At 32.3% G+C, this 12,608-nt stretch overlaps 1 protein-coding gene across 1 annotated transcript; it reads left to right on the forward strand.

The window, feature by feature from the left end:
• The first annotated feature begins 1,072 nt into the window (after positions 1 to 1,072).
• LOC143058882 (failed axon connections-like) lies at positions 1,073 to 5,330 on the forward strand. Its single transcript, XM_076232353.1, has 5 exons — positions 1,073 to 1,278; positions 2,134 to 2,330; positions 3,487 to 3,601; positions 4,088 to 4,225; positions 5,172 to 5,330. Exons 1-5 carry the CDS (start codon positions 1,126 to 1,128, stop codon positions 5,328 to 5,330), a joined length of 762 nt encoding a protein of 253 aa, XP_076088468.1. The 5' UTR covers positions 1,073 to 1,125.
• The last annotated feature ends 7,278 nt before the right edge of the window (positions 5,331 to 12,608 follow it).

Consider the following 12,608-nt stretch of genomic DNA (forward strand, 5'->3'; position numbering starts at 1 on the left):
GTCACGTAACGGCATTTTACAGCTAAATATACAGTATAGGTTTTGCTAATTGTTGAAGGTGGTACAATGAGTTCCAATTGCTTGCATCCTCGTCTTGTTTTCACAAGTATATATATATTTATTGAAGGAAAATATACAACCAATAAAACTTTTTTTTCAATTTAAAGGGAATGCCCCTCCTTTTCCAATGAAGGCAGATGTGTGGTTGTGTGAAATCTTTTAAATATGCATCCCGTTCAGTTGCAATTTGGACAATAAATAAGAAGAAAATTACAGAAGACTCTCAGTTCGCTTATGCTAGATACTTTGAAAAATATTTTTATAATTCATAGCATGTTACAATAACTTCTAACCATGTTGCAATTAAGAATTTTGCAAACAAATCAACCAAATATATTTCAGTTTTATTGTATGATATCACTTATTTATTTATTGTGCGTCTTGCTTGTAAATGTATAAGTCTATATGTAATTGTTAATGTATAATTGTTATCCTCTTGTAGCACCATACGTGTGCCTAAGTTGTAATAAATTGTATACTATTGTATTGTCTTGAGATACTATACATTGTAGGCTATGTTTGCTCATTTATATCTACCGAACAGCCAAACGGAAGCAGGTTAGAAACATGGGTCGTATTTACGAACAGAATAATCCTAGGTTTATACATGTAAGACTAAGAAGTTTGATTTGATTTTTTTTTTCATTCTAAAATGTTTTTGTACCACGTAATAATGATACATACTTTTAATTCTTCTTTTTCTATATGACTGCTGTCGTTATTTAAAAAGCTTGCTAAAAAATGAGAATAGTATAGCTATAATAGCTTATCTTACACGTATATGCCTTCTGCAAGTATTTCACTTTTTACGTAACAGAACAGATTACAAAGGGTGAATTCCTGTTGTAGATATCCTTGACCTATTGTATTTATTTACGTAAACCTGTATTTACATGTATTGAATTGCCACAAGGATGGATCAATCGCCGTATTACCTGTACGACCATATCAATATGGTCAAATATACTTTTATCAACGTTGAAGGTAATCTGTTTCTGTTACATAAACTATTTCGACTGTATATTAGGGTGGTGTGTTGTGTATGAACGACAGAAAGTCAACACGATGGCTGCTGCAAAAACATGGAAACCCGAATGGAAACAAGATGTTGTTTACCTGCATGTATTTCCTAGGATAATGTCAAAAGGAGTCCCTAATTTCTCTCCGTTTGCAGTAAAGTTAGAAACGTGGTTAAGAATAAATAAAATCCCATTTGAAGTAAGTATATTTAACTAAATTATACTTAAAATTATTGCAAAAAAAATGCACATGTATTAAGTTGTTTGACAATATCAACGTACATTGTATGCACAATTTAAAAGATCGAGATTTAATAAATGTGAACGTGTCACGTGTTTTGGTCACACGTCTCTTCGGATACATGTATCTGCACTCTTATTTGAAAAATCGGAAACAACGTCGGTAATAAGGAGCTTACAAATAAAAAGGTCCATCCTGAGTCGCTTTGGTCTGGAACATCTAAGTAAACAAAGTAAGGCCCGAAATGAATCTTACAAGGAACATATATTATAATAAAAAAATCGTCCTGAACATGCATGAAATATTTGCCACTGAACGTTAAGCAACCAACAATCAATCAATATAATAAATGATTTACCATTGAGTAAACGACAAAACTTCTAACAAAAATGCAGAACAATTTAAAATTATAGCAATACAAATGTTATATTATTTAAGAATTGAATGCTTCTTTTTGTAACTTCATTGGGGTGTAAAAGCGTTGACCGAAGTACATTTTGTATGAAGGCCCTATATTCACATCATTGTCAGTCCGTATTGGAAATATTGGCCCTATATTCACATTTAATGTATATAATACAGCATTCAGAACAAGTCTGTATTGAAAAATTTGGATTATTTAATAAAAGTGTTATGAACTGGCTGTTTCTGTATTGGCACTGGTATAGATTCTCGGTCAGCTGTATTGGCCCTCGACCATATTTACTCGGGTGATATTAATGATTGTGTTGCTATATTCTGACTCACAGTAAATGACACAACAGTACAGGAATTCACGAATATTTAAAAACATGATCAAAATATCTATTGTAGGTGGTAGATCACATGGGTATGTCGACAAAAGGTCAAAGTCCATTTATTGTATTTAACCAAAAGGAATACCCCGATTCCAACTTTATAATTGAATATCTGACAGATTATTTCTCCGTTTCTATGGAGAACTGTTTATCAGATGTCGAGAAGGCAGTATCGAGGGCATTTCTCAAAATGATTGAGGAAGATATGACTTGGTAAGATGGTTAAACATGCATGTACACTTGTTTATAAAAAAAAGATATTATGTGGTTTGATTTCCAATGAGGCAAATACGACAAAGGCGTTGAAGTAGTGTCCATCAATTCTGTTGTGGATCGATAATCTACATGTAGCAGCATTCAACCATCAAGCAAGTTAGAATAGTCATTTTATATGAATATTGTCATTTCCCTTATCGCACACTTTTTATTTACTTGAAAAGTTACAATGTTTTTATATCTATTAAATATTAAAATAATAACAGGACAATTGATACAAGTACGTTGATGCTCAATTTGTATTTTTGATAAAGGCTATCTGAATTTTAAACTTTAGAGAGTAGAAGTGTTTCAAAATACATGTACTTTTTCCGTCTGAAACATTCAAAGCACGATGTATATAGTCGTTACATACAATTAGCGATGTTTCAAACGTGTAATTACATCAATAATTTCGTTTTCTGAGAAGCCGATATGGTTATTTTTTCAATACCTACATGCATAAATCACTTCAACTTACCAACAGCATATATAAAAAAAAACCATACTTTGTGAATAATTCCGGTCAAATGTAAATTTGTAAATGTCATCCCGCTCCTGTCAATTTTAAAATCGTAACTTTCAATGAATTTCGAAACAACGATGTACAAAAGAAACCACAGTAAACTTTTATTGTGGTTTTTTTTCTACTAATCTCCTGTATATGCTATAAAATAGATAATCAACAAATAAATCAAACACAAATATGTTTTCTGTAAGTCTCATTTAGTTTGAAAGAATCATTTGCTTAAATTAGATATCGGTCCGCAATTCTTTTAAAACCATGGTTAAATATGGACTGGAAACTTTTTTTCGAGCCGTGAGTCCTTCTGCGTGATGTCAAATTTCTATTTTAGCAGTTTGATCGATACTAAATTTATGATTTTGATAAAGGGTATGTCACAAATTTTCGGGACTTCGAGATTTATATTTTCGTTTATCATTTTTTCGAGTTAGATAAAATAGTGAACAATTGATCAACGGGTTAGAGCAGACTAACAGAAACCGTATATCAAATAGGTTAGGTCCTAGAAATCTCGACATCAACCACATTAATTACAGTTATTTAAAATGCATGTAACAATTGAGAAAAGAAAATGATCTTATGTTTCAGGTCTATATTTTGGTACAGATATGTTGATCACTTCGTCGATGAGTATTTAGAATATTTAAAACCAAGTGATGATCCAGAAAAAGCGAAGGCATTTGCAGAACATCTTGGTAGTAGTGTAAGTAAGCTGGTTCACATTCGTGAGAACTTTTACAATTGGAAATAATGAAACATTTTCACCCTTGCAAACACTGATAACTTGAACTCTTTTAAAAATTGTTGGACCTTCTCTGCAAGGATGTTATAGATATATAAGTTTACAGGGGAAAATCTAAAAAAAAAACCAACCAATTTGCCTTATGCATATGTAGTCACATCAAAATGGCTGATATGCAGCAAATAGGAACACTTTTGAAAATTAGTCTGGAAGCAAATTCAAACTGACTGAATCAGATCCGAATTAAGCATTTTTGAATGAAAATACATCGAAAAGACCGCTCAGCTATTAAGCAGAGAACAATAAAGGCTTTTTCTATACCAATGTCAAACTGTACATCGCTCCATTTAACATTCGTCCTGAACATGCACAAATATGAGCCACTAGACGTTTAAGCAAACAACAATTAATCAACTATTCAATGCACCACTTTATTCTATCTTACAGGTAAAAAATAGAGCAGTTTCACATGGAATAGGTCGTCACAGCAACGAAGAAATATACAAAATCGGAAGTGACGATATCAGAGCCATATCAAAATATTTAGGCGACAAGACATTTATGATGGGAGATAACCCAACTCTGGTATTCGTTATTTTTAGTAGAGTGTTATACAGTGAAACCTGTATAAACCGAATCTTGTGTAAACCGAAAACCTGCATATAAACCAAACATGTTCGTAAGCACTGTCATATCAATTTTATGTGTTATGAACCTGATAAAACCGAACATCGACCAAAAGCGAACAAAATATTAAGTACTGAAGAGGTTCGATTTAAATAGGTTTCACTGTATGCTATCAAATTATTTGCGCTTTGATATTTGCATTTAGGGAAATACGAAACAGCAATCCTACGATATATAAAATGTTTTGCTATTTACTGTCAATTCCAAGTTTTGATCAAGTCAATATATAATATATCAGTGACTGCCGTGGAAAGTAAGCTTGGAATTTATAGTTAATATAAATACACTTTATTCATAGTATATACATGTATATGTTCATAGTGTACAGAAAAACGCGAATATAATTGAAATTAACAGAAAAAAAATAAGGTACTTTGGAAAAAGGGGAAGGGTCAACAAAATTGTTCAGTTCCCAAGTACATATGACTTTTAATATCTTTCCTGAAATTCTCCAGTTATAAAATCTTTTACAAAAAAATCATCCTATAACAGTTAATATACTCTCAATCACGCTTTATATGCCCGCGATTTCGCGGCTGTGTTCTAGTTTGACTTTTAAAACACCAAACTTATCCCGAATTCAATTTCATGAACGGTCTTATTGTCTTTTCCTGTGTAGAATGGATTTGTTTATTCTTTTTGTTTTAATGAAACGCGGCAAATAACAGACATCATCTCGAGTAAAAACTCAAAACACGTTGAATCAAATGCTTCCTTATACATAATGATTTTTTCTTTAAGAAATTATTTCGATACTCTCCTTGTCTTTACATCTTGCTTGAATATTATTGGAAAAGAAAGGTTTTCAAAGATATTTGAAACTAATGTTGTTGTGTTTTTTCAGATTGACTGTTGCCTGTTTGGTTTTATTATCCAGATCACAGATGTTCAAATAAACTTTCCGATGAGAGACGTTATTAAAAAAGAATGTCCAAATATATTACAATTTGTAAATAGAGTTAAAACAAAATACTGGTCGGACTGGGACAAACAATCTATATAATAGAATAGAATAATAAATAAAAGGTGGAAATGAGGCTTACGATATTTTCTGCTTCGCTCAATGCGATATCGCCTAAAAAAGGGACGGAACCATTATTAAAACGGTATCACCAAAGTTTAACTTGTCATGCTAGATTTGAAACACATTGTTGATATGGTGAATATTATTTATGATTTCTCAAATTGCTGGGTACCGTCTTCAAAATTTTCCCAACCAATAAGAAAAGAGAAGAAGTCGTGTTTTACGAGTAAAAAATTTAGTTAACTTTGATTAGAAATTGGATGTTTTATGAGTTTAATTGCACAATTGCAATTCATAGTTTTGTGACATCCTTGAGACTGCGTTATATACATGTAGCTACATTTGTATAACTCAAATGTAAAGAAATCTTATCAAAGTACGGGTTTTGCATGTTCCTTTACTCCCTTTAAGTATCGCAAATAAAACATTTCAAATGTTTCCATCCAAATCAGTCATTAATTCCTCGGGTAATTGTTTCTGGGTTGATATTTTTAGTTACAAAATGATGTTAAACTTGTCAGAAAATTTTATAACTTGTGCAAGGTTTAGGAATCTAAGCACTGTTCTAAAAATATAAATGATCTCTTGTGTAAGTGTAATCTTTAAAAAATGGAGTTATCTTTCTTTGATTTCAAGTACATTGATTATTACGAATTGTCAAGTCATCTGGAACACTAATGTTTTTGCTTACCCTGAGTTTTTCAAATATTTCGATGTCATTGACGGATTACCAACATCTACTAGTTTTCGTTTGGTCGTCTTTAAAATGATTTGTAGCAATTTTCTCACTTGCTTTTTTCATTCTGAGCTTATATTTCAGCAAATATATGGTTTCAAATACAAAATTGTAAGGATATCATCTCAACTTGTCAGAAATAAAACGATTGTGAATGTTCTTTTTCTCAAACTCATAGTGAGGTGTTCATTTAGATATCGATAACGAGACATCTGTGAATTAATCTCAAGTCTGAGAGAAGATTAAATAGTTAGTAGCTGTAATAGATTTTGAATTAGGTTGAAGCAAAGACGAGTGTTTATTTTTTAGTAAGTGTTTTTTGTTTTTCTGTTAATGCCGATCTATTAACTTAAGTCATTCCAATTGACGTTTACAGTCTGCACAGCGATGTTAAGGCTGATCAAGGCTATTTCGATAAGATTTCGTCAGGGGCAGATAACCCCGTATGGACCTCATTATTTATTCATATATTCATTAATGGCGGAGCTGCGTCTATCGATGAAACAGTATGTACTTAATATGTTTTGCTGTTACACCATTGTACCATGTTAAGGGAGTGTTGAGCGCCAAGAGACATGCATGTTTAATCCCGCATCATTCTACAAATGTATATTAGTTGCCCCAAGACCAGAGCCTGTTACTCAGTCATTGGTTCATGCCTGTCATTTTTGTTGAGTCTTCGACTTCAGTCGAAAAAGCGAGACATAGCGATCCTACATTCCGTCGGCGTCGTCGGCGGCGTCCACAAATATTCACTGTGTGGTTCAAGTTTCTAAACTATCCAGAATTTTTACCAAACATGGATCGAAACTTGTTTGTGATCATAAGATAGTATCCAGAAGTAGATTTTGTAATTTCGTATTTTAATTTTAAATGGACTTAGTTTTTCTGCCCGGAAACAACACATTCACTCTGTGGTTAAAGTTTCTGATACTATTTTGGATTTCTACCAAACTTGGGCAGAAGCTTGTTCATGATCAAAAGCTAGTATCTAGAAGGAAATTTTGTTAAATTTATCACCTGTGTATCTGTATTTTACTTATTAATGGACTTAACAGTGTGCAGTTAAAGTTTTTAAATCATTTATTAGATTCATAAACTATCCTTGATTTTTTCCAAACTTGGACGGAAGGTTCTTACAATCAAAAGATAGTATCCAGAGGAAAACTTTAATTGTTTTTTTCTAATTTTTGTTGAGCTTGCGATTAACAGCAAAAGTAGGCGAGTCGCTGGGTTCCGCGGAACCCTTACACATTTTGTTGTTGTAAATGTTTTTATTTTAGATCAGGAGCCGGGTTGTACGAAAGTGGCATTAGCTTAATGAGTCATTAAGGCTTAATGATGCATTAAGTTCTTCATGTGACTGAGTCCATTAAAATATGTTGCACGAAGCACACTTTTGTTTCCTCTTAACTAATTAACATTTAATGAAGGATGCGTCATTAAACTATCATTAAATATTGGTTTTCCTCTAAATATTTCCCACAATTCCCTAGGTTGTAAACATCCGTCGTCTGCAAAGTTATCATCAACACCTATGAAGATGCCTGTTAGTGCTTCTAAAACGCACAAAAACAGATCTTAATATTAAAATCAACTGAAATAACTTAATTTGATCACGGAACTGGTACAGCAAAACATCTCATTATTGAATAACAAATTTAAGTCGAGTCACGGTACCAGTTCCGTGACAGATGAAAGAAGGTTTGGCATATGGGAGCACATTATCAAAAAGGGTAAACTCTTTAGGTGGGTGCCACAGACCAACAAACGAAATTAAAAAAATATGGTCCAACTTGCATCAAACGGCTAAAAAGACATTTTCAGAAAAGGCCCATGACAACTGGCGGTGTTCCAATTAGTTATCAAAGGTACCAGGATTATAATTTAATACGACAGACGCGCGTTTCGTCTACATAAGACTCATCTGTGACGCTCAGATCAAAATAGTTATAAAGCCAAAAAAGTACAAATTTGAAGAGCATTGAGGACCCACAATTCTAAAAAGTTTTGCAGAATACGGCTAAGGTTATCTATTCCTGGGATAAGAAAATCCTTAGTTTTTCGAAAAATTCAAAGTTTTGTAACTGGAAATTTATAAAAATCACCATATAATTGATATTCATGTCAACACCGAAGTCCAACATTCAAACCTTTGTCCGAAATACAAGAGAAAATCAGTAGTGGATCTACAAGGATTGCCCGAGTTAGGGGATGGAATCTGACTGAGGAGTGGAGTCACCAGTTGATGCAATATTGACAAGGATTCCAGTCTTGCTACAACTATTTGTGCTAAAATGAGATAAGAATTAGAAACTCAATGAACGAAACGAAAACAAATAAAATTCATTTTTAACATGTAAAAAGGACAACACATATATGTATACATGTTTGCTAAAATAATAAACGAACTTAAATGACAGACAGCTACGATCAATAAGAACTGAGTTAAAAGCTCCTGATTAGGGACAAGCACACAAAGAATGTCACAGGGTTTGAAATATGTTTGCATAATTGTCCGATTTGCACAGCCGATTTAATTGTAAATTAAGAGAACGATCTGCATGCTTGTGTTTTTGGTAGGATCAGTCTTAAGCCACGTTTACACAGTTAGGCCGTTAATTTTCTCGTTAATACATTTGTCACGTCAAGGCATTTTAAAAAGCTCTGACTATACGGTATTGGTTTGCTCAACAATGAAGGCCATACGGTGTCATATAGTTACATCTCATCTGTAGATTTACGTCTTATGACGCTGTTTTCTTTTTTGTGTTGAAAAATAACTATTATTATTCAACACAAAAAAGGGAAACGTATGTAACAATAGCCATTGAAACAAATATATACCTAACTTGAATGAACTAAATTATTAATATTTCAGAAAAATGAAAGAAACAAATGAATCTTTTACGTATCTAGTAAAAGTTCAGAGAGTCAAAGTTGTATTCAATTTTTTTTTGACATAGCCCATTTATTGTATTTTACATAGATATGTAAAGTAAAATTATCATAATATTTCAATAATTCGATATGGGTTTAAAGTAGAATAATATATTATAGCCACTCTATTTCTGACCAAAACAATTACTAACTACATTTCTCAGTGGAAATCTAGATACACTTTCATTTTATATGTATCCTGAAACTTTATCTTTATGTGCAAACTGAAATAAAGATATGTCATATAATTAACATACTTATATTTGACATAAAAAAAAGCAAAGACATTATATGACGATTTCTTATTGTTATCAAAACTGTTTTGATGAAACTTTATATTTGACCGAGAAAATAACTCTCACGTTTGAATGGTGGCGCGATTGCAGTTATTACTATTCGTTGAACTACACAGTATCCGAACTTCCGGGAGAAAAAAGTAAAAACTAATAAAACACGACCATGTATTATATTTACTCGTACAAAAATTTAAAAAATCTGAAATCTGAGCCTACTAATGTCCTTCAGAATTATATTAATATCTGGCTGATCATGGTCAACACATTCTATATAAGATATACACCACCAAAAACTAAATTAAATTTACATTTCCCAACTTATTCGGTATTCAAGAGCTTGCAGCTGCTATTCAAACTTTGTAAAACGTCACCAGCGTCTGAGCAGAGAGTTAATGAACCAGGGGTATGTATGTCAAAGAACGTCTCGTCATTTTTCTAAAAACAATTCATCGGAAGGTACGAAGACATTGATGATAAATATTCCGTATCAACTTCTTGATCACAAATAATACACGATGGTCTATCTTGAGTTAAAGATTCTGGGTACTGACGTTGTTTATCATAAAAACGTGTTATACGTTTCTTTTATTTGTTTTTATAAATATTACCTTTACTGTCGATGTGGCTCGGTACTTGTACATCCTGTCATTGTTTTATTGTACTATGGTAAATTTGTGTATTCTTGTCTTTAATAGTTGCTTAAATGTTTGGTCCATATGCCATTTTGTGCTTATTTGTTACATATTTCTGTGTGTTTCTTATAGTGATTATGATTATAATACAATGTTGACTGCTGTACCCCTATTTGTATTTTTACATTTTTACCTATTATGTCTGTTTGTTTTGTTTACATATCGTTGTCAATAAAAAATAAACTTGGTGCAACTGTCATACAAGTGAGAGGTTTAGTTAGCTTTAAAACCAGGTTAAATCAACCATTTTCTACATAAGAAAATGTTTGTACCAAATCAGTAATATGACAGTTGTTATCCATTCGTTTGATATGTTTGAACTTTTGATTTAGCTAATTTCATTGGGGAATTTCCTTTCAGATTTTCATCGGGGTTCAGTATTTTTTAGATTTTACTTTTCGCTAAAGCACTTTCCTAAATACATATATAAAAATGAAATACGCTATAAACTTTATTTGTGTCTGATAAAATTCAGGAACCTGTTACTCAGTTGTTGTCGTCGGTAACTGTCTGTCATAAATATTTTTCCTTTTTTTTTGTCATCAATGACAAAAGGAAATCAAATCAGAGCGTTGATGGCTTTCTTGTTTGACATATCCCTTTATGACAGCGAATGACCATGAGGGTGTTATGTTGCCACATACATTTCTACCATCGTGACTTGCGTTTTTGACTGAAAACCGAACGTATTTCGCAGATATATTCGAGACAAGAAAACAAACTGCTTCGAAATCTGACAAATCTAATTTAGAAATCAGCATTCAGGCAATTTAGTTTTAAAACACATAAGGGAGGAATAAAAGTTTACAATCAATTCAGACTTGTGTTGTACCAAGGAACATTGACACACAGAGAGTTAATATTTCATAAGGTTCAAACAACTATTCCTAAATAATAACAACACTTGAAAGTTTCAAAAGAATCCATTAATTTGATTGGCTGACGCCTATAACCACGAGGCACACCCATGCCATATTTTATTCCCGTATTAAATACTAAGGCAATGACTGCGCGTGCTATCGGTGATAATTTTATATCAAAGCATTGGAAAACAAAAACAAATTATATTTCTCTTAATTTCACGGTTGTAAAATAGCAAAAGTTATTATAAGAATTGTGAAAGCTTCTTTTTACAACTTTTTAATGTTGTAAATACGTTGATTGTGCGCACATTTTCCATACTAAGCATACCTAAATATAATTTTCAATTTGCTTTGGTTATCATACCAAATCTTCTTATGAAAGCTGAAAATCCTGCATTTCCTTTAAATGAAACTACTAATACCATTTTGATATGTTCCAGTTATCATCTTGAATGAATAAACAAGCGGTTCAATTGTTCTTGGGGGGAAATTAACCCCAGGATTAAAATATATGGATACTGAATCATTGTTCAATATTTTACGAGTTAAGATATAATTTATACACTTTAAGATAGTCCGATAGGAAAATTCTTAATAATACAAGAGAACAAAACGTGTCCCATGTCGTACATTTTTCAAGGCACATTTTTGATGTTTATATTTTATTATTTGAATTAAGTTTTTTCGGGGAAGTTTCGGCAGTATGTTTAGAGAATTCTTGATTATTTAACGGAAAAAAATGGCATGAACATAATGGTGTGTTTAATTTATCGAATAAGTAAATTGGGTTCTTCTTCCATCTTGAAATAACAGATACATGCGACAAGCGGTTTAGATTTTTTATTGAAATGTGCACATTTTGAGAGTGATGTGTAATTCATATGCAAGACTTTTCATGTAAATATAGACGGTTATGTGTTTTGTCATAATTACGGCTGTACTTTACACCAAAAAATTAGAATATTTTTGTTTGAACCAACCCCACCCCCAACTTTATTATAAAAGGGGAGATAACTCAGATATAAGGAGAAAGAAATATGTTAAAGTAATTTATAAAAATAATGTGTTGCTGAAACTAAATGTATAAAACTGGGCTCAAACCTAAATGTATGGAACCCATTTAAACAAATGTATGAAAACTATTTGAACTTGTGTTTTCGTATGAAACTTTATTTAAATATATGTATACACCTGTTGGAATAATGGGTAGCACTAAGGCATGGTATATCAGCAAACACTCACTGCAATAGTGTGAGATGTGAGACGCAAAACCTAAGCACCAGCCCTGTTTTGACAATCTGTACCGAACCAACAGTCTTAGCCTTTTTATATTCTGTCCGCAGGTTCCAAGCATTTCACTTCACTTAAACTAAACCTTCTGCCTGCTGTAAACTACTTCCTTTCCAACCTATACGATGTTCACTGTCTACCGTCTTCGGTAAAAATGACGACTTGAACAACAACAAATGGAAGTTTTTTACGACCTTGATTGCCTATACAGCCCTTGCACGGTCGGTCCTGTCTTTCGCCTTTTTTGGGCATTAAATAATTTAGTTTTCACCATATAGAAATTTCAAAGAGACATCGGATAATATATATAACTGTAGATATATTATTACATTCTTAAACTGTAAACTCGTAACCGTATCATATAAACATATCTCAGTTCAAATCAGTATGACTTGTAGTGGCGGATCCAGCAATTTTCATTTGGGTGATCCGCCTATGAC

The sequence above is a fragment of the Mytilus galloprovincialis genome, chromosome 14, assembly GCF_965363235.1.
Source record: "Mytilus galloprovincialis chromosome 14, xbMytGall1.hap1.1, whole genome shotgun sequence".
NCBI lineage: Eukaryota > Metazoa > Mollusca > Bivalvia > Mytilida > Mytilidae > Mytilus > Mytilus galloprovincialis.

What these genes read in the sequence shown, in the direction of transcription:
- LOC143058882 (XM_076232353.1), top strand. Translation starts at nt 1,126, where the DNA reads ATGGCTGCTGCAAAAACATGGAAACCCGAATGGAAACAAGATGTTGTT. An exon ending in CAGAACATCTTGGTAGTAGT is followed by an intron (nt 3,602 to 4,087) that starts GTAAGTAAGCTG and finishes TCTATCTTACAG; the next exon opens with GTAAAAAATAGAGCAGTTTC. An exon ending in TGGGAGATAACCCAACTCTG is followed by an intron (nt 4,226 to 5,171) that starts GTATTCGTTATT and finishes GTGTTTTTTCAG; the next exon opens with ATTGACTGTTGCCTGTTTGG.